Here is a 21,303-nt window from a genome sequence, read left to right on the forward strand (position 1 = left end):
GAAACCAGGCTAAAAAATGTTCCTCCAGTCAACACGCTTGGAGCGCCCAGGCTTGGAGCTCTCTGACCATGTCCCAGTGCTTTAATGTATCACTGGATAAATATCTTCATCCTTTCCTGTACTCTGGCTGCCTGTGGCCAGTGGGCAGTGTCCGCTCTCTCATCACTGGCACTTCTGCTCTCCCTTTTTTTCAGCAAACCTTGCCCCAATGCAGAGCATCTCGAGTGGGCTGAAGGAGACCATGAGCCCCCAGGATATTGTGCAGGATGCAATTCACAACTTCTCGCCCACGTACCAGCAGTACACCCAGCAGTCAATGCAGGAGGCAGAGCACAAAGCATCTGGGGAAAACGGGCATGTGGTGTCCAAGGCAGAGGGAATGAGTGGCAGAAAGAGCAAAAACATTGAGAAAAGAGTGCTGATCCTGTCGGATGAGGAGCTGTAGGAGACACCAGAGGGGACACTGACGAGGCTTAAAGCCATGCAAATGAGAACTGTCTCGAGGCTAAGACAACCTGGTCTAATCAGAGCACAGAGAGCAAAAGAGGTAGGCCAGGATAGCTCATAAATCTCCTCAAAAAGCCTGTCTCTTGAAGGGAAGATGCAACAACCCAGGGAAAAGTTAAATCAAATAATGCCAGCTTCTACTGTTCCACCTCTACTGGTATCAGAGATTGGGCTGTCTTTGCTCCTACGCCTGTGACTGTGCTTCGCCTGCCCCACTGCCGGTATTTGGTTGACAGTCTAATGCCTGTATCCACACTCTGGGGGTGCTGTGCAGGGACGTGAGCCAGACTCCCAGGCATCCCTGTAAGTGCTAGAAGATGGACTAACTGCCCTCACTCTCCTCTTGTCCACAAAGAGTGCTGAGGCCTGAGAGAAATGCTTTTCTCAGCACAGTTCTGCTCTAGTTTCTAGAGAGTTCCGTAAAAATGATCTCTAAGGACTTTGTGGAGAAAAACAGACCAAGAAGGTGACTTCACTTCACCTCAAAACCCGGTAATGTTTTATAGATGTTATTCTTTACTTTTATATACTTTCCCCTCCTCCCCTTCCCCCAGAGAAGTCTGAGGAGTTGTAGAGCAGACCTTTACCAGGGAAGGAGAGTTGATCATCCTTTTCTCTCTCCTGTTGGGGATGCAGCTGCCTGAAATAGTAATCCCCCCAGGGAGTGATGGTAGGAGGATACTCGGGGCTAAAGCAAGGTCTTGCAGCTGCATTTGAGAGCTGTTGGTGACAGAACCTCTTGTTTATGTCTAAACCGACTTATCTCCGAAGCGATCAGAAGTTAAAAGGGATTCCAGTTTCCTTATCGGAGTGGTTATTAGGGAACCAGACTGTGACTGCTGGTGGTAGGAATGTACTTGCTGGAAACTGTCTGTTCTTCCTAACCCCTTTCTAGTTAATGTCCCTATCCTCGCATTCAGGAAACAAGTCCTGTAGCTGGGTGCGTTACAGCCGCGCGTCAGAGCTGAGCACAAGAATTAGCTGATGTTGGAAAAACTCATGAGTGCGGTGGCACTAGGGCTGCACGTGAACCATTTCTTGGCCTCAGCACCTCCGTGCGCCTGCAAGAGAGGCTTTGCCCAACCTGGGGGAGCCAAGACCAACTGGGCTAGCGGCAGCAGGAACAGGCCTGGCCGCTGCTGCTGTCGCTCGGGGCAGTACTGCTTGCAGGAAACAACATGCTGTACTGAAGGGTTGGATGGATTTTTTTCCCCCCCATCAAACAGTGGTAAAGAGCACGCATTCTGTTAAACTTCCTCTCTGTGGGTTTTTCTTTTTTTCCTCAGGCTAGTCTAAGACCTAATGCTGTTAATCAGATGATTTCTGGGAACTTATTTGGGAACTGGCTAGAGTATTGTTTCGGGGTGGGTGGTAGCTGGGTAATGAAAGGACAAGGGCAAGTCTACAACCTCAGATTTGCAATCATGTGGCAAACAAACCTATGGGTAAGGCTTATAGCCATTTTACACTCAACTCCTAGCGTGGGGGTTCCCCCCCCCCCCTGCTCTTGAGCTGCAAAGTGTAAATTGCAACCTGAAATGATTTTATTTATGATTTTTTTTCTAATAAACAGCAATTTCTACTATGGAGTAAACAAGTGTTTTCACTTTCTTAGCTCAGAGAGCAAAGCCCCGTAATCTGCCCGTTTCTGCTCTAACACTGATGCTCTTAAGCTCAATATCCTCCCTGCCCCTTGATGCTGGGACAGCAGAAATATCTGCACACGCAGCATCCTGCACATCTCAGTATTGCCAAGGTTTTATGCTCCTCTCTCTCACTCCACAAACAGTAGTGTGCTTCCCTCTCCCCCTCCTCGCATTGTGCCTGACCCTTTCCTAAGCTGTGGATGCAGCAGTTCAGAGTTGCTGAATCCTCTTTAGCCAGGCTGAGCACAGATTCCAGCAGCAAGGAGACAGAGTCTATTTATTATTATCAGAGAAATCTTATAATGCCGGAAGACTGGGATCAACAACACTGGCAGGCGGTAGCTAAGCCAGTCTTGCAAGTCCCTCTGCGCTGAAGAGCCACTGCTCATACCAGCTCAGCTGGTGAAACTGCTGTCACGTTTTCTGTGACTAGATCCATAAACAAGAGTCATACACTCTGCAAATCCTGGCTCTGGGAGCAGACGTGACGTGCAGCTTCAGTACTTGGGGACAAGGCTGCTCGGCTTTATGACACAGCCATCAACGAAGCAGCAAAGTCTCTGAGCTGAACATCTTGGTCTTCTCTATGCCTCTGGAGAGTTTGCACAGCTGCATGGAACAGAGGCTGCTCCATCTCATGGGGTGAGGACAGACTGCAAAGGTGATGATGGCACATCTGTCAGTGTGCTCACAGCCACTGAGATAAAGACTTGCACAAGAACACAGCAAGAAAAGTAATTGTACTTCATTGCACAAACGATCAACTCCAGTGCATAATGGGCTGCATTCATTGCTCTTGCCAGCAGGTGCAATTCCCACTGCAAACAATAACAATTGCCTATTTATGTCAAGCCCTGATTACTGTATTATATGTAAAACAGGTCTTTCTCGCAAGCAAAACAAGAAAAAAAAAATCAGCTGTGACTCATCCAAGTCAGCAGTGTGATACCAGCCTGAAGGAGCCGTGTCGGGCTGGACACCAGCTGGCTGCTGTGCTGTGCAACAGCAGGCGAAGCTTCCTTCTCCAGCAGGCGCAAGCTTGGCTGCCTGGTTGTTCTTATTCTGGGAGAGGGGAGAGAGCTCGCAGATCAGTCTGGGTGCTGTCGCTGCACTCAGAACGTTACGCTGTCAAAACACATCAACAGAGAACAGAAGCGCTAAAGGTGGCTTAGGCTGAATGTCTCCCCTAGCAGCTAGGGGAGACGTGTGCTCATACACTAGAAAGCCTCCTTTCAATAAAAATACAGCGAAAGCTGGAGGTAACACACAACGGTTGACCTACACACATGCCTGCCTCTGTGCCTGGCTCCATGCCAGCAGGCAGCTTTGGAGGAACAGGCTTTTCTCACTGCCAGCAGCAGGCTCCAGCGGTCAGCAGATTTGTTTTCCAGTTTTCACTTGTCCTCTGGTTTTCCCTGAGAGCAGGGCTGTGGCTGCTGGTACTTCCTACCCTGGCTTCAGGGCAGGCAGCTTTATAACTCACTCAGGTCAGGCTTGCCATCAGGCTGCGTCCTCACAGGGCACATCCGGCCGTCGGTACCCACAAGAGTTTGGGCCGACCACGTTGCCTATGTGTTTGAGCACAGGGGAAGGTGGCCGTTACCACCGCAGCAAAGCCAGTGTTTTCACACACTGGCTCTTGCCTCAGATTGCGAGTTGTGAGGCAGAGACATTTCTGGTTTTGGGGTGTTCAGTGCCTACCAGCACTGTTGATGGTCCTTTGCAGGGATCAGGCCACCAGACCTACAGCTCATAGGGGGAAACTCATGCTTTTTCAGCCCTGTTCATCAAGGCTCTTCTCACCCCAGCTACAGGATTTTTCCTCTCCTAAGCATGTTGAAGGTTATATTTTCTTCCACTGACAAACTTCCACCTGGCTGATTGCTAATGTCCTTTTCCTCCTGAGCTAATGCTCCTGTCCCTCTGAAGGTCACAACTGTCCCACCACCCCCCTCCTCTCTGCAATCACTGGCTCCTCACTCCCTTCTCTCAACCCAGGAGCTAGAGCAGATGATGTTAATTCTCTGTAATGGGCTAAGCACAAGTGACTACAATCAACCTCCAGGCTGCCCCAGGGTCCCCGCCTGGGTCACCCAAGCCTACCCAGCCCCACTTTTGGCACCTACTGACCCTCCATTACCTGCTCACATATAAACCATTGCAGTTCGTGCTTCTCTCCACCTTGTCTTTACATAACCTTACTTCTAACTCCAATTTTGACCAATGCACCCATCTCCAAGATACTGCCTCAGCCCAGCACAGGCCAAGTGTTTTCCCCCCACATCAGCTGTCCCCTAAAGAAACAGAAAGGGGATTAAAGATAACTTGGCTCCTAGGCTCTCTCTGGCACACAGTACCATCCATTTAACAGGCTCAGAATAACAAATAGGGAGAAACAGAAAGATGAAATATTGATGTAAGGGGTTTAAGCAGTTTATTCACAAGTAGTTGCATAAGAAAGCAGCAAAGGGATATCTCACAACCCCAAAGAAGAGAGGGGAGCGTTTCTCTCAAAACACTTGTGACCTATCTCATAGCACAAGGTCTTCAGGACAAGAGTAATTTTGCAAAGCAGGCTCTCAGCGTCATGACTGCAGGTAGGCACCTACTGAGCTATCAGTCCCTGCTTGCTCGCAGGAAGTTGCTATCATAAATACCTACTGATTACACATTAAGATGCCGTCTGGTTCAGAGGAACAGCTATATCTGGTCTAAGCACGAGATCCAGTGGACAAGTAGTTTGGACAAGAGTTACCAATTGAGCATATTCCAAATACATCAAAGAAGCACCAAACTAAGGCTTGGAGATGGGCGAGCTGGCTACACACACACACACACACACTGGACTAGCTCAGATGCTTCCAAAATCCTGTGCTGGCATCCTGCTTGCCTTAGCCCAGCCTCCCTTCCAAAAACATATCTTTCACAGGCAGCACGGCAGCTGACAGTTAGCTGTACACTGCACAGGCTACAACAGACAAAAACGAGGAAAACACTCCACTGAAGATCAATTCAAGCTCCAAAATGCTGACCATACACCAGGGCAAGTCTGAAACCAGAAAATGCTTTATTGGAAAGGTACAAAAAACCAGTCACTGCAGCTAAATTTACAGCAATAAATTACGTTGTGGCTGTCAAGAGAAAATAATGGACACATACACAGGGCTATTCGCCTTACAAACAGGAATCCACATTGCTTGGTATATCAATAATTTATTTTATAATAAAAAAGCAGCACAAAAATAAATATTGAAATGAAATTACTGAGTAACCACAGAGGATAGAATGAGCTGGTGATAAAAAAACAACTTTAAACAGAAGACTTCTATCATTAAAAAAATGAAAGCAAGTATCCACCATCTACGGAAACACCCCAGCAGACTGAAATACAGACGAAGGAAAACAAATCCACATTACAAAAGTTTTTTGTTTCTGTTTTGTTTTTAAATAAAAACAATCATGACAATGAAGTTTAAATGATTTGAGAGAGAAAAAAAAAATGCCACCTTCTCCTCCTCCCCGGGTTTGACTTGTCCAGTAGCCTCAATGCTCCTACAGCACGACACCCAGCCCAGCTGCGGCTCACCTCCATGCCAGCTCGCCTGCCAGCACTTCTTCCCCTCCCCAGCTGTCCCTGGAGCTGCGGTGTCCCCAAGGCCTCTACACCGGCGCTTTACAGCCTCCTCCAGCAGATGAAAGAGGTGGGCAAGAGCAGAGATGCTGACTTGCTTCAAAGGAATCTGGAGCTGCTCTAGAGGGAAAGGTTCCCCACTCCCAGCAGAGAGCACAGCAAATGTGTCTGTAAGGACAAAGACGCCCCTGCTGTTGCTGCCCTGTGGTGCCCAGGGACACGCTTCGGGCTTCTTCCAGCTTCCCACTGGGCCTGTGGTACCCACGTCACACTGAGGATGGGGAGCAACCAAAGAAATGCCAGACCCAGGGGAGAGGATTCTCATGCTCAAATGCAGAGCCCCTGCCCCACACGGGGGCAGGGGGCCAAATAAAAGGGGAAGAGTCAGGAGTCCCAGCATCCAAACTACTGCAGCAAAGAGACAGGCGAGAGGTACTGCCATGGAGGAGCGCCATGAGCCAAACAAGCGCTCCTTACCAGGGCTGCCTTTTTGGTTCCGCAGGCGGTAGCTGGCTCCCCACGCGGCGCTTGCCCTGGGTGTCAGACTTGCAAGTGCAGGACGGAGAGAAAAAAAAAAAAAACAAAAATAAAACAAACAGAAAAAAAACAAACCCCAGAGGAATGCAATGCGACAACCCCAAGCTGGAGGGCCCTCCAGTCCAGAGGGTGGAGGAGCTGGGTCTCCAACGTGGTCAACAGCTTTCGGGTCATTCCTCCCTCCACATTACCTTGCAATTCTGATCCCTCTGTGGAAGTTTAGCCAGGACATTTCATTCCCCTCCAGGTCACCACCCAGGGAGCCCTGGACTGGCAATTTCTTTTAATAAAGATTTACAGTATCAAACTTGGAAAAAAAATTATTTTTTTACGAAAAATCTGTACGATAAAATGTATATAATTATATATTTATATATATATTTCTCTCTCTTTAAATATTTCCACGTGGTCCTTATGGATATCCAATATGGATTACCTACCATGGCTATGGTATCAACAGCTTTAACAACACCCAGGCCTCTTGTTCTTTATCGAGTGACCAGAGATTTAAGTGCCTACCAGCACAAAACTAGCAATCACTTGGACAAGCCTTTGGCACCCTTCCAAGAACTGGAAAAAGAAATACTTGGCCGCAAGGGAAGTGCCACATAAAGATATGTTTCTCAACTCATTCCAATAGCAAGCAGACCCCATGGAACAAAGTTCAACCTCCATCCCCCTCTGAGCAACCGATCCGAGCTCCCTTGCAGGGATCAAGGACAGCCAGAGGGGCGTTCCTATCTAGCCAGGAACATTATGGAGCTCTGGAGCTGTTTTAAAAACTGGAAGCATGTGGGCATTTTCAAGTCAACTGGCCTTTTTCTTTAAAATTTTCATTTAAAGCCCCAACAGTGCCAGAAGTCTCCATTTTGCCTGTTTTTGGAGGCACCTGTAAGGTCTGGGAAAGTTTCCAATGTTTGTGAGTTGGAGAACATGAGAGGACCAGGAAATGACAGTAACATCTTTCTCTTCCTCAGCTTCTGCTGTGGGAGTCAATAACTGGTACTGATACACAGGACATCAATTTGCCTGTTAGGAGATAGGAAGGGAGTGGAGGAGAAATGAGGTAACGCTAAGTGTCATCCAAACTCTACACGTTGGAAAAAAAACACTCGAAGGAAACTCCTTGCTCCCCTCTATAACAGGTGGATCTTGCAGGGGTAACAAGCCTCCAGGAAGCATTTAATTTGCACCCTTTCTGGCTCAATAAGGTCACAAATGCAGATGTTGAGGACTGAATGAGAACCAAGTCTGAGGTTTCTCTTTTCATTAACCTATTTCACAAAGGACCCTTTTGGGAAATCCTGAGACTCCAATGACAAGGTGAAGAGAGGGGAGAGGAAAAAAAAAAGCCAAGCTGACAACTTTTTCCAAAGACAAATAGGCCTTCACTAAAATTCTGCAAACTTAATGCCATTCAAGACAAGACAAAGCCTTGAACAACATACTAAACTGGGTCTTGGATGCCAGTTTACTATCCTTTAAAACAACAGTGGAACTTGATTATTCTCTTTCAGTCCAAAACAAATGTGAATTTTGTGATCTCTGTTTTCTATTCTAGAGCCCAAATCCTCTAAGCTCTTCTCATCTTAAACTTCAGCAATCTCATTCTCTTCTCACCTGTGTGACAACAGGCATCGTCTATTCCACAAGTTTCTGACCTGCCCTGCAAAACTCTCAATCCCTTTTCTTTCCTACTTCAAAAAGAAAAAAAAAACAAAACAAAACACACAAACACCAACAGAGCTATTTTTACAGTGACCTGGAAACATTCGTCTTTTCAGTGCTGTTGCAGAACAGCAGAATCTCTCCTTTTGGCTTCCCACTTCCTGCCCATTGCTGAGCCAGAAATCCCTCTTCTAAACCACTGCTCAGAGCCATATGCACGAATTCTCGATCCCAATTTTACCATCCCCTATGCACACTGATTTTCATCCTGCCCTCTGTGCATCTCTTGGGATAATTCACAGATGCCCAAGAGAAAGTGTCAAGTTTCAGGGTCACATTCACACAGGTTGTCTGAACACTGAGGGTTGTACACTGTACTCTTTGGATCCCAACTTCAGTGCCTGAAACACTACAGAGAGGAAAAGCTCTTACAACTCCCATCCAACCACCTCACAGCCCCTCTCTGGTCATCAAAGACTGGTGAGCCTGGCTCTCCAGCTGGGATAGTCATTGCTTACCTACCAATGCTTTTGTCAAAGAGGAGGCTCTACAACTTCTCTCTTCCTGTCTTTATGCCATTGCCCTCTAGTTACACTTCAGTGCTTTAAAAACATCTTTCTAAAATACTCTGTATAAATCCCTTATCATAGTGCTGATCCCAGCAGAACAGTTCTACCTTCTTGCAGTCAGTTCTGCCTCCTTCTAAGAATACTTCCAGCAGTTTTCCTCCTTGTCTCCCCTTCTCCTCCCCATCACACAGCTCTTCACAGCATTTACTGTGCCTCCTTCCCTTAAGCTTCAGGGAACCCAGAAAAAAAAAAAAAAAAAAAAAAGCTGCTACTTCAAGACTGCGGATCATTCGGAAGAAATAAACTGCATAAATATACCCAATTCACAGGCACACCTTAGGGAAGGAGCTATTGGGGAACTTGGTCTGGAATAAAGGAGGCTGCAATGTAGTCTTCATAGGCCACACAGGTGATGGGGCGTATTAAAATATGTAAAATATATATTTTTCCATATTTTAACAGCAATGGATTGAAAACAAAAGGTTATTCCTAATGGGTGTGGTCAGATCCAAGCATTAGTCTCCATTATTCTCCCACTCCATTCACGGCAGGATGAAATTCACTTCAAAAAGCCTATTTCTCTGCCCTCACAACAGCAGATGGAAGTCGGGAGGGGAGGGGAGGGGAGACCTTTCTTACAGGGAGTAGAATGCCACTAAAGGAAACTCTTTTCCATATATTCATCTCACATGATGATTTCTATGGTCCAGCTGTTTCCTGGCTCTTGAGCATCATTCACAAGGACTCCAGAGGCTTCTCAGGTATCTTCTCCCAGCTGGAAAGCTGCCCACGGCCTAGAAGGGGTTGGGGAGGCAGGGGGAAGGAGGAAGCAGATCTTGCTATTTGTACTGCATACAGAGCTCAAATCCTGGACACGAGGTTGATGGAGCCACCGAGTCCAGAGAGAAGCAGCCAGTTAAGTTCCCTTTGTAGATTATTTTTTCTTTTTTTTTTTTTCTTCTTTTTTCCTTTTTATTTTTTTTTCCTTTTTTGCACTTTTGGAAGAGAACTGTTAAAATGCCAATTCTTGACGTGACCAAGGACTCTGGAACAATGCATAAGAGCCTTTTCCCCTCCCCTCTGAAAGGCTGCTAGTTCCCCCACCGAGGGCACTAGGATGCTGCTGAAAACGGCACAGAACTGGATGAGATTTCAGCTGATTTCACGATGGTGATGACACTGGTGGTGGCAACTTTGGTCGGGGTAATAGGCCCTCGCGCCACAGTACGAGCAAAGGTCTGGAGTGCTTCGTACTTGGAGCGCAAGGCGTCCAGCTCTAGCTTCATGCTGCTGTTTTCTCTGGCCAACTTCTCCACCTCTTGCTGCAACTCAACCCGCTGCCTCTCTAGCTCCTCCTTCTGAGTCACACGCTTGATGCGGCAGCTGGCAGCGTAGCCCCTGTTCTTCAGCGTGCGTCTCCGCTGCTTCAGGCGGATGACTTCCTCTTTGGTGAGACCCCTCAGGTGCTGGTTCAGCTCCCGTACGGACATTGACACGAGTTCATCATCACTCAGCACTGGGGCATTCTCTCCTGACTCCTCCTTTACCTGCAAATACCAACAGTACAGGGGTAGCAGCAATGCTATACGAGCAGCTATTCTGGGCGGATAAAGGAGATAGGGTACCCCTCAGCAACATAACCCCCCTACCTGGAAAAAGCCCCCAAAGCACTTTACAGACCACATGCTCCACTAGAGCGTAGCCACAGCTGCGTAGAACACGGCAGGGACCTGAACACTGTATCTCCTGGCTTTGGGTAACCCTCTTAAGTTGGAAAAGCAATCAGCCTTATGCATCCAGTTTGAACTGACAGACAGAGGAAATAGTAAGATTTTGAAGGAGATAAAAGCGGACTGAAATGCCCTGCGTTCCTGTGTCAGGACATGGAAATGAATCCTAAAAATGACACCTTTTCTCAGCATCATGCTGGGACACCTCATATGCTCATTATATACTGGAACACCTTGGCACTCCCAAAAACAGAACAGCCACTTGCACGCAAGGTTTAATTAAACATCTGGTGGCTTTTTGTTGAAGATGCTCATCCAAGCACTGACCGAAACCAACCCTGCTTGCCTTACAGGACCACAACATGATTTTGGTTTTCTGGAGCACAGTCCAGGGAAGTTGTATGCGAGAGACCCCAAGGGATTGTGCCTTTTTCTTATGGATCTCTGCTGCCACAATTATTTTTAGAACCTTTAAGACATCTTTTTTTTGTCTCTTCAGAGATTGCAGAATACCTAGAACGAAAAGCCAAGATACCAGAAAGAAATCTGAACAAAGCATGAACAAAGTGTGCAGGGACAGCCATAAAGCAGGTGTGTCCCAGATGTTTACTGTCCCACGGACCTGTGAGAAAACAGCTTGAAACTTCCTTGCTCCAGTTCATCTCAATTCTGAGAGCGAAAGTAACGTACTCTCAGGCCTGGGAGCATTGGTTTCAGGATGCTGCCAATACTTGTTATAGTCAAAAGTCTCTTGGGTAACAACTGGGATACTCTAGCCTTGATGCAATCCCATACTCGCCAGACTTCTTTCTAGATATCACCAGTATTTCTCTATCCTATCTTCTCAAGAACTTTCCTGTAGATAGTGAGAAATTATATTGGCACCCATTTGCAAGAGTCTCTCCAAAGGGGGGGGGGGGGGGGGGGGAACACATGTGACAGTCTTCACATGGAATATGGTTCCTTGACACCTTCCCCTGCCACCCAGCATCACCCACTCAGCCTTTCTCCCTACCTTTAATGCCTTGTTCGGTTTGGGATTAGTCGTCATAACCTGAGCACAGTCTTCTGGACAGAACTGCTCAGAAATTGCAACTGAAAAACAAAACAAGATTTTCAGGTTATCATAATCTCAGAGATAACAGTAGGAAAACGATACCAACACACACTCCAAATCCCCAACTCTAAAGCATCATTGAAAGAAACATCACACAACTGTTTAAAATCCTGGGAAGGATTCAGAGATTAGTTTACCCCCTTCAGAAAGAAGGGGAAACGTGCATTGACAAGTGCCCTGCTTTTTAATGCTAAATATCTAATATTTTGTTTTTAAGTACACCAAGATCAAGCAAGGAAGATGGGACTGGGAGGGCAAAAAGGGTACTTGCTCCTGCCTGTAAACAACAGTTATGCTAATAACTGCATACTACCTTGCAACATGCCACCTCTTCTGAGGGGGAGAGCAGAGTTCAGCCTCCCAGGCCCAATCAGTTGTTCATCTCCTTCTGGAGGAATCCCAGACACACAGAATGGTCTATTAGGGACTGAATTAAGACTTACCTCTGCTCATAAAGGGCATTGAAAAGCCACAAGACAACAACTCCCTTCATTCTTATTTTGATTATTATTAACCTAGCCTCAAATTGAATCAGCAGCCCAGAAATAAGCTGCCTAGTTTGTAACCTGCTTTCACAGCCATCCCCACCCAAAAGAGACGCTACTAGAAAACCCGAACAGCAGAAACGAAAGCCCCCAGATAACAAAGCAAGGCAGGTGTTTGCCTCTCCCAGCACACCAAGGCTGTTGCTTCATGATCCTCTCAGCCCACAGGCTGCTAGAGCTAGCCTGCCTGATATTTCTTGTGACGTGGAGGCATGTCCACCGACAGACAGACCGTCCTCTGTCGAGACGCTGCCCTTCACTCTCACCTTAGCTGGCAACTACACCCCTTCGACCAGCGCTTTGGAGAAAATCTACCTGCCTAGACCTCCATCCGAAATCTTCACCCCACCGAAGTGCCAAGGATGAGCCTGGCAGCGCTGCTGTCTGTCAGGTACCTACCACGAGAGAGACGACTGCAGCTGTGACTCCATCACAGCCTCTGCTTATCGCTCCCCCAGCATCTCGGCTACCCCTGCAGGGAGGGCGCGAGGCACTGGCTCCCACACCACGCCGGTGCCCCCTACGCACAGCCGTGGCGGCTTCAAGGGCTGCACACCCAGTGGCACTGCAGAGCGCACAGCCTGTCTGGCGGGAGTCCTCTCCCCCCACCCCACCCCACACCCTCCCCATTCCCACGTCTGCATCGTGTCACACATTCTAATCATTCATGAAAAATCCAGCCAAAGCATCCCAAGCATGATTCCCTTCTGATAGTTGCCATGGTGACCTTGGGAAAGTAGCCAACCCTGAGACAGTCACCATGGAAACAGAGAAGCCCAAAAGCAATAATGACTTCAGGTCATGTCTGTGCAAAGACATCACGAGGTCGTCAGAGAGTAAACAAACTCATTCATATCTGCAAACAAGGGGTGGAGGGACTTGGGGGGTGGGGGGGGGGGGGACAAAGGTGGGGTGTGGGAACAACAGAGAGCCATGCGGGTAAAGGTGCTGGCTCAGCTTGCGTTGCTCTCGCTTGAATTTTATCAGTCAAGACACCTCATTGTCATATGACTTGCAGAAAAATCAGGATAAAGAGGGGGAAAAAAAAAACAAATCCCATAAATGCGAAGCTACAAGATACTATCCTAGATATTAGGGTGTGTATTTAGGCACCTCCTCTATTTTTAAGCCTGAGACAGCACAGCTTTCCATGCCTGCTGGAGGAGGGACAAGGACAGCCGCACAGCACACCAGCCAAGATGCTTTGTGATGAATGGACCACTTACAGCAACTGGTGTGCGCTGCATTTTCTAGAGCATCACACAGAGTCCTTCCCATCCCTCCTCCAGTATCAAACCCCACCCTGGGCCCACTTCCAGGAGCCCTTGCCTCCACCACGGCAGCAGGAGCAGGCTTGGCAGAGGGAAGGAGAGCACCCAGCGCAAAACCCAGTCCCTCGCTGTTAGCACAGCCCCCACCTGCCCACGAAAGCATCCTCAGTTACCGAAGGGAGAGGCCACCTCTGACCTCTGGCTGCTGCAAAACTGCGTATCTCGCACTGGAGTCGATGGCAGACAGAAACGCTCTCCCATGAGAGCGCACGCAGACGGGCGCCTTTTCAGATCTCAGCGCTGCCCTTTCACCGTCCTCCTCTCCATTGCTTCCCCTTCACACTTGGTATTCACCGCCCGCCCCTACCTCCAAGCCAGAAGCACACACAAACGCACGCACTAGCACAAAGGAGGAAGGAAAAGCTCGTTGTCTTGGCCAAACGGTCCCAGCAAGCTAAGGAGAGCAGAGCGCTGCCAGTGCGTAAAGGAAACGGCCTGCAGCCCCCTCCCTACACACGCACAGCGCCGCGGGCCTTGCAGGCAGTTGGTGCCATAGTTATGCAGTGAGTCACCAGCTGTTTACAGAGTTTGAGAGCTCACATTCCCACAGCATCAGAAACTCTTCCTTCCCCCGGCATCCCCCCTCCCTCGCCACCCCCATCCCTACAAGGAAAGGGGCACACTACAGTCCCACTGGCGGCACTTCGCGCAGTTAAACCGGAAAAGGAAAGTCAAAAAGGAGGGGGAGGCCGAGGACAGACCGGTCACACCCACTGATTACACAAAAAGCCTTTTGATCCTCACCCAATGTGTCTTCAAAGCACTTTCTACACCAGCCGATGGAAAAACTGAACAGACCGCTTGGCTGCACAGAGATGGAAAGAAACGTAAAATATTGTGGAAAACAAGTGCCGAGGGTTGAGATTCCCTCCGGTGGGGGTCACTGTCTGGGCTCGCCTGCCACCCAAAGCAACGCCGCTGCCGCCGCGTTAATAAGCTGCTCCGACTCCACGTGATGAATCCACTTCTGGTCACCTGTTGCTCTGTGTCGCCAAAGCAACATCTCCTTACACTGCACATTCCTCCGCGGACAACACAGACTCCTTCACATTTGGTACGAGTGCACGGTTGGTACCCGAATTAACAGGGGTCTTGTGCTTTACGTATTGCTTTCCTTGCATATCGAAGCGCTCTAAACAGACTGGCTTCCCTCTAAAACGGGTTGGGATCAATCCTATTGCATTGGGGCGAGATGCCAGAGCCCTTCCTGGCACAGACACGAGGAAGGAATTTAAGCCACCACCAGTAATTACGATGTCTGGCCATCTTCACATGCGAGCGGGATGGGGGTCACCCCCACTCTTAGGGGCAGAATTTGGTAGTGCAAGCAGGAATGCTTCAAATGGGCTTAAGTTCCTCACTCAAACGTGAATGCCAGGGTGAGGCTTACCTCTGCACTAGGTGAACCTGCAGGCGTGGTCTGAGCTTAACGCAAAACTGATACACCACCACTTGCAAATCCTCGCTGACAATCCCGCGTGGCCTCGGTCAGCTTACTTAAAAGTTGACTCCGTCTCTCAGCTGTACAATCCTTTCTGTCAGTACTATTTAGGACTATTCGGTTACCAACTAGAAGTAAATATAATTGGCAGGGCGCTTCCCACAGACAGAAGGCAAAACCCCATGATAAAGTAGTAAATAATACTGCAAACTTGCCATATTCAGCGGTGCCCCCTAAACATGCTACACAAGGGTCTTCTGGGACGCTAACTCTGATTTGATTACTAGAACCCTTTTAGTCTTTACCCTATTTCTGCCCTTCTTTTCTTAATTGCATTTGCTGCATCACGTCTAAAATTAGGAGCTAAGCTTTTTGGAACAAGGACTGCATTACATCTTTATTCTGTAAGCAGTATGACACACTTAGGATGCTACATAAATAAAACAGTGAGTAGTAATATACCAACAGTAAGGGGCAAAGGCTTTCACAGTTCGGCTCTGTGCTTGTACTTAAAACAAATGTTTTGACTGTAGGTTACACAAAGAGCCCTTGTAATTCTACAATAAAGTTATCCACTGATAGTCTTGCCAACGCCCTCACCCTCTCCAAGACGACTCCTAAGTCATTCACAGCACCTTTCTAAAAACTTGGTGTTCTCAGGCTGACCTCTTGTCTGATGGTCTCAACTTAATCCATCTAGTGATCCCCAATTCCTTTGCCTCGAGAGGAAAGAGGAAAGAAAATCTGACCAGTGCTCTGAGGCAGGACAGAACCTTACGTAAAATTTGCAATTAAAAAAAAAAAAAAAAAAAAGAAATGCCAGAATGATTTTCTATGCTACAGGGCTCTCAGAGCACATTACACATTAAGGATTTACTGTAAAGTCATTTCTAACACCCAACAGCCGTGGATGAACTCAAATTTTAAAATCTATTCTATATCAAAAGACAAGCCTGGCCAGAACATAAGTATCTGGCAGACAGCCCTACTGGTATTGAGCTTCCATCCTCAGACAAGTACAGCAAACTGAAAACATGCAACTCTCACCTTGAGCCAGGCCAGCAACGACTTCTAAAGGGTAAAAACACAGCCTACGGTTTTAAGCAGTGAGAGGATATCAGCCATCAAGTCTTAATTCGGCACAGCCATGTATGCAGGGAATATTCTACTCAGACTTTCCCAAATGCAGGAGTATAATTCCCCAGCAGCTGTTTTAGTAAGTTGCCTAAATTTCTAGTTTATCCACAAGTTATTCCCAACTCCTGAAGCTAGCCAAATGAATATGCTTACCAAGAATAACGTCAGATCTGACAGGTGAAGGGAACTACAGATGCTCAAATCTTGATCTCTGTGCCTCTGTCCCTCAGAGGCATGACATGGATTTCCAACACATTGCAGCATGGTATGCAGAGCACCATCCCTCTCCCATCATTCAAAGACCATTTTCCTGCTCTAACAATCATCGCTCATCCTGAAAGACAGACTGACGCTTGTCATTCATTTGTAATAAGAGAGGGGAGGGACAGGCTGATGGTGTGAATCAGAGAGTAGAAGCATATGCAAGGCAATGTATTTGACACGAACAGAGAGAAGACACAGAGGAGGGGGTGAGTCACTGTTTACTGTTCTAGAGGAGCTACACACAGCCCTCGCCCAGCTGGCCAGCTTTCCATTTCCCTTATGGATCGGAACCAGCATCCAGCAGCAAAGAACAGATTCAGGAACCTTCAGACCGAACTTGAGAGCTGCCAGGACACAGCTCTCTGAGGCACTCTCTGGGGAAGCCTGGACAGAGATCAGACAGTCTTCAGTGGTTTGGTAAACAACCTAGACAGATGCTGCAGAGAGCCTGTGGTTGGAGAGCAGAGGATACAGGAGGGTACACTTGTGTGTCACATCAGAAACCCTGGATTTCTGGGGAGGTGCTGGCTGAAGGGGAAAGGTATGCTAGAGACAGTTCTGATACAGCTGAGGCACAGCATATAGCACTTCTTTCCAGTATGCCCTTATAGAACACAGTGACAGAGCTACACCAGAATTAGGTCTCAGCATCACTAGCCTGGAGATGCATTCTCCCTCAAAAAGGGAAGCTGAGCCACAGAGCGACCAATAACCCTCAGATCTAGGAGCAGAACTGGGATCAGGATTCCTGACTTCACTGGTCCTGATCCCACGTGCCAGCCATTAAGTCAGACATCTTCCCTGATTGCTAATAATGGAACATAACAGCATTGCTATTCAGGGTCCTGTAATATTGCAAAGCAGTGGGATTTGCAATGCAATCTGTCCCTCCACTTCAGAGCTTAGCAGTAGGGTAATTGCTTTCATTACCGCCTCCCTCCTCCCCCCCTCCTCGTCTTCACAGTCACCCAGTGCTGCATTGCTTTGTGCTTGCTTCATGCTTGGAAGACTCTCTGCCCGAGTTTGAAGATAGCCTGAAACAATAGCTCAGACAGAAGTGGAAACTGCCTGTTCATCTCAACAGGGTGCTGAGCCTGAAACTTCCTGATAATTGAAAGTGCTAGCGCTGCTCAAGTACTTCACAGCTGGATGTTTACAAAAATGATCAGCGTGAGCTTATCCCACAAACCCTAACTGCCGCGGGGGCCAGCACTCCCAGCTGTCCTCTCTCCGATTCCCAAACATCGAACACAGCTAGAAATTTTCAATATCAAATTCTGCAGTCGCGTTCCACATCGTTAATCATTTTTCAACGTTGATGGAAATACGAGTGCATCGAGCTGATCTGTATTTTTATTCTTTCAGAAGGCACACAGTCATTGCAAACTCCTTGCTGCAACAGATTGCCAAGAAGGGCAAAGGCACAGAAATGAGCTAAAACATGACAAAGCACGCTGTCCTGGACAGGCGAGCAAAAAAAGCTAGCGAATTTCCGTCTCGGGCTTAGAAATACTTTCAAAGCAGGGCTAGAGCTTGCCCTAATATAGCCAAGAACATTTAACGCAGTAAGACTCAAGTGCAAAGCCTCGACAAGTTGAGAGCCGGCAAAGACTGGCAGAACGTCGTGCTAACGAAAGTCACCACGTGCCCCAACCTTGCAGCAATCTCCTCATTAATAACATCTTCCAAATTGCCATCCAGCACCTCTTTCAGGTACAAATAGAGTTAATTCTCCTGCCGCTCAGTCCTGCCAGTGCTGCGCACTGCCATTGGACAACAATAGTGTCCATCACATTTAGGAAGTGACTGCACGAGGAAGGTTTCTCTGCATTACAGTGTATACACGGAAGGAGAGAGAAAGAGCAGACGAACGAGCGCCGGTTTCATCAGTGCGAAAATAACAAGGTAAATTAATTTGCTACTAAGCCATGACAGTGCCACACTGGAACGCGCTGGCCAGGCTGGGGTGCCGGGTTATGCTTTTCTACAGACAAGGCTCACGGGGACTCAAAACACAACAAAAGGCATGCAGCTTTCCATCTTGTAGACAGGATCAGTTTCTTCCTAAGCACTCTGCCTCTCTTTCCAGTCCCAGTTTGGCTTTAGGACCAAGCTAGGAAAGGAGGGGACGGCCAGATGAAAACGAAAACGGAGGCCTTTCCATTTTCTGTAACATAACTTTGCCCAAAGGGGGTTGGTTCCTAATTTGAGATCTCATGGCCTGCTTTTAGCAGAATCGGTAAAATAGATCCCCTCCTCCCCAGAGCAGCACACGAGGGAGGGGAGCAGACTCACAGCAGCCTTCATAGGAGGAGGAGGAGGAAGGAGGTCGTCTGTCTCAAATTGACTGTAAAACACTTTTAGAGTTCAGAGATCTCAGTTCCCCTCACTTGCGGCCTGGACGTTTCTCCCGCTTACGCCACCTTCTTCCTTGTCTTCGTGAAGTCTTTGGAATGGGGTTTCCCCACCCTCATTTCTGACTAAAAATCCAAACCGATCTGTATCCACCAGACAGTCACGTGGCGGCGGTGCCAGCAGAGCCGATTCTGAGAATGTCACAGTCCCCTTTCCTCCCACAGGCGTGGTCTCCGGGCAGCTGGAGATTACCCTTTATTTCAGCGTTTCCACCCTGCAAAGAGGGCCCTCACCAGAGGCTCCGAGACGGGCCAGAGGGCTGCGCGCACCTCTCTCCCAGCCCGAGGAGAAGTTGTGCCTTTGGGAGATAAGCGCTCCCTCCCCGGCAGGGCCCTTACCCTCAAGCCCGTTTACTAGGGACAAGAGTCGGACGCGGAGCCCGCGCTTCCCACCGCAGCGCCACGCACTGCTGCTGCTGCTGGCGCTTGATAACCGCTTCTCTGCGTCCAAGCGTGTACTTCCCGCGGAGGCTAGGAGCTAGAGAGCTGCTAACTAACGCGAATAACCACCCCTAGTTACCGTACGCCGTTCCCACACACACCAGAGCGATCTTCGGACCAACGCCGCCGTCTCCGTAGCTCCCGAGGCTCCGTCAGTACTACAAAGGCAGCTATTTTTAGCACCCCGAGCACACAGCGTCACAACAGGTTTCCTCAAAACGTATTTTAAGAGCCATTCAAAGCCCGACGCAGGCTGCATGCTAATCTTGAGCAAAAACACCAAAGCATGGCTGAAATGCAAATTCAGCATCCCCTCCCGGAGCAGCCGCAACTTCTGGTAACTTTTACTCAGCGGGCGGCCAGCACGGGGCGCGGCCGGGCCGGGGCCAGGGGCGACGCAGCCCCCTCCGCAGCGCCGCGCGGGAGCCGGGGGGGGGGGTCCCGTGGGCCGCGCCGCGGGCGCCCACGCGGGTCAGGGCGATTGAGCAACGCTCGCCACGCGCCGGGTTTCAACACGCCCAAACGCCGGCCGCGGCGAAGGTGCGACCGCTCGTCACGGCCGGCGGCCGACGCCCGCCCGCGCCGGGGGCTGCCGCCGCTACCGGACTTAGACCCGGGCCCAAGCCGCGGCCCCCCCCGCCCGGCCCGGCCCGGCCCGGCCACGTGCGCGCGGGGAGCGGCGCGGAGCGCGCAGCGGGCGGCGCGGGGCGAGGGGCGGCGGCACCACGTGCCTGGCGCGATGGTGACTCAGCACTTTTACCTCAGCCGCGCCGCCGCCCGCCCGCCCGGCCGGACCGAACCGGACCAGGCCGGCCCGAGCCTGCCTACCCGCTCGCCAACAGCGGCAGCAGCGGCGGCAGCGCGGGCCCCGCGCGGTGCTGTGCGGCGCGGCGCCGCCCCACCCCGCCCGGGCGGCTCCTTACCTGGGTGCCGGCGGGAGCGCGCGCGCGCGCCCGGGGGAGGGGGCGGCGGCGGGGATGGGGGGGGGCGGCGGCGGGGGTCAGCGGCGGCGGCGGGGGCGCTCCTCGGCCTCCCTCCCTCCCTGCGAGCGAGTCCCGCGGACAACAACAAGCGCGGGGCGGCCCCCCTCCCCCCCGCCGCGCCGCCGACCAACCAGCGCCCCCGCCGCTTCCGGCATGGCGCGTCACGCCGCGCGTCACCTCCCCGGCCCCGCCCCGCCGCCGCCGCCGCGTCAGCGCCGGCCACGCCCACGCGGTTCATTCATGGGGAAGGGCGCCCGGGGCGGGGCGGGGCGCTGCGGGGGTCACGTGGTCTCCCTGGCGTTCCTCCCTCTCCTCCTCCCCCCCCCGCCCGCCCGCAGTGTGCAGCGCCGAGCACCGCGCAACAGCTCTGCGCTGCTGCGCTGCCGTCGCGGCGCGGTGCGCGGAGTGCGGTCCCCTCGGGGCAGCGGGGCCAGCCAGCCTGCAGCCTGGGGCTTCCCGCCGTGCTCTGCCTCCCCGCTTCTGTTTGGTGCCCCTCGCAGTGCGCGACGCTGCGCCTGCAAAAGCAGCGGGTGCGGTTCCCATCGCTGTGTTATCCGTGAGCTCGCTAAGAGAAAATGAGACCTGACCCCTCTCACAGAGCTCACCAAGGGAAAATGAGATGTGGCCCCTTGCCCGAACCGTTCGGTCCCGACTGTCGAGAGCAGCCCTGGGTAGAGGCAGACGAGGCGCAAAGCGAGGAGGGGAAGCCGTGGCATTTTGCACGTCGCAGTGTGGTGGGTTTGCGTCTGGGACGTGCCAAGGTGGCCACGTGGGCCGGGTCAGGTGGCAGCGGTCATGATACCTTCCCCCTTTTCCAAGCCCCACGCTTTTCCAAGTCAGGGAAGAGTCGTAGAAATCATGAGGTTCTCAATGATAATTGAGGCTATTTTGGTTCCCTGTCTTGATTACAAGTGTGGTTGTTGTTGGCAAGATTTTCTGTTGTCCGTGCGCTACACAGGCAGCTTTCACCCAGGGCAGCACTGGGGTCCCAGAGCCTCCCGTACGCTGAGGCAGGAGCTGAGATGCTCCAAATATTTACTGTTGGCAAATACGAGTTTGAGAACAGCTGTGACAATGCCATAATCTCGATGGCGTGACTGGTATTTTAGACACCCGTACCATCCAAGAATGATGAAGAAGATGCACTCGGACAAAATAACACAGTCTTTTGACCAAAACACACAAATAACTGCCTCTATCAAGACTAGACTTTGTGTTTTCCTGCAGCAGAGTTCATAACTCTATTTGAGGGTGCGCGTCTGCCTAGGCTCGGCGCTTTGTGCTTTGCAGCCCGAGGGCTGAACATCTTCCTTCAAACAGATCTAAGGGCTGCAGTCGGTAC

At 50.2% G+C, this 21,303-nt stretch overlaps 3 protein-coding genes across 19 annotated transcripts in view; 2 read left to right on the plus strand and 1 right to left on the minus strand.

Annotated features, from left to right (window-relative positions):
• TMEM184A (transmembrane protein 184A) overlaps positions 1 to 8,048 on the plus strand; it is a 16,662-nt gene extending 8,614 nt beyond the window's left edge. For 5 of the 6 annotated variants that reach the window (XM_068908015.1, XM_068908011.1, XM_068908012.1 and 2 more), the window contains exon 9: positions 195 to 2,098. In XM_068908015.1, the coding sequence (XP_068764116.1) occupies positions 195 to 445 (251 nt within the window). In that variant the 3' untranslated portion in view covers positions 446 to 2,098. Of the gene's footprint in view, positions 1 to 194 lie in introns of all 6 variants that reach the window. The other variant, XM_009690082.2, reaches the window with a different exon arrangement.
• Positions 5,351 to 19,956, minus strand: MAFK (MAF bZIP transcription factor K). Of its 11 annotated transcripts, none has more exons than XM_068908018.1 (3): positions 19,902 to 19,956; positions 11,304 to 11,383; positions 5,351 to 10,105 (listed from the first exon to the last, which is right to left on the minus strand). In XM_068908018.1, the coding sequence occupies exons 2-3, from the start codon at positions 11,337 to 11,339 to the stop codon at positions 9,671 to 9,673; spliced, it is 471 nt and encodes a 156-aa protein (XP_068764119.1). In that variant the 5' UTR covers positions 11,340 to 11,383; positions 19,902 to 19,956; the 3' UTR covers positions 5,351 to 9,670. The 11 variants fall into 11 exon arrangements, with proteins under 11 accessions (XP_068764119.1, XP_068764123.1, XP_068764120.1 ...); XM_068908022.1 differs by lacking the exon at positions 19,902 to 19,956 and adding an exon at positions 19,739 to 19,860; XM_068908019.1 differs by lacking the exon at positions 19,902 to 19,956 and adding an exon at positions 18,419 to 18,705.
• Positions 17,898 to 21,303, plus strand: part of LOC104153970 (lysosomal alpha-glucosidase-like) — a 17,355-nt gene continuing 13,949 nt past the window's right edge. Inside the window, exon 1 of one of the 2 annotated variants that reach the window (XM_068908008.1) lies at positions 17,898 to 18,028. Coding sequence is in view for 1 of the 2 variants with exons in the window: in XM_068908005.1 (XP_068764106.1) it covers positions 19,236 to 19,315 (80 nt within the window). In the remaining variant the exon portion in view is untranslated. Of the gene's footprint in view, positions 18,029 to 19,102; positions 19,316 to 21,303 lie in introns of those variants that run through there. The other variant, XM_068908005.1, reaches the window with a different exon arrangement.

This window comes from Struthio camelus, chromosome 15 (assembly GCF_040807025.1).
Source record: "Struthio camelus isolate bStrCam1 chromosome 15, bStrCam1.hap1, whole genome shotgun sequence".
Taxonomy (NCBI): Eukaryota; Metazoa; Chordata; class Aves; order Struthioniformes; family Struthionidae; genus Struthio; species Struthio camelus.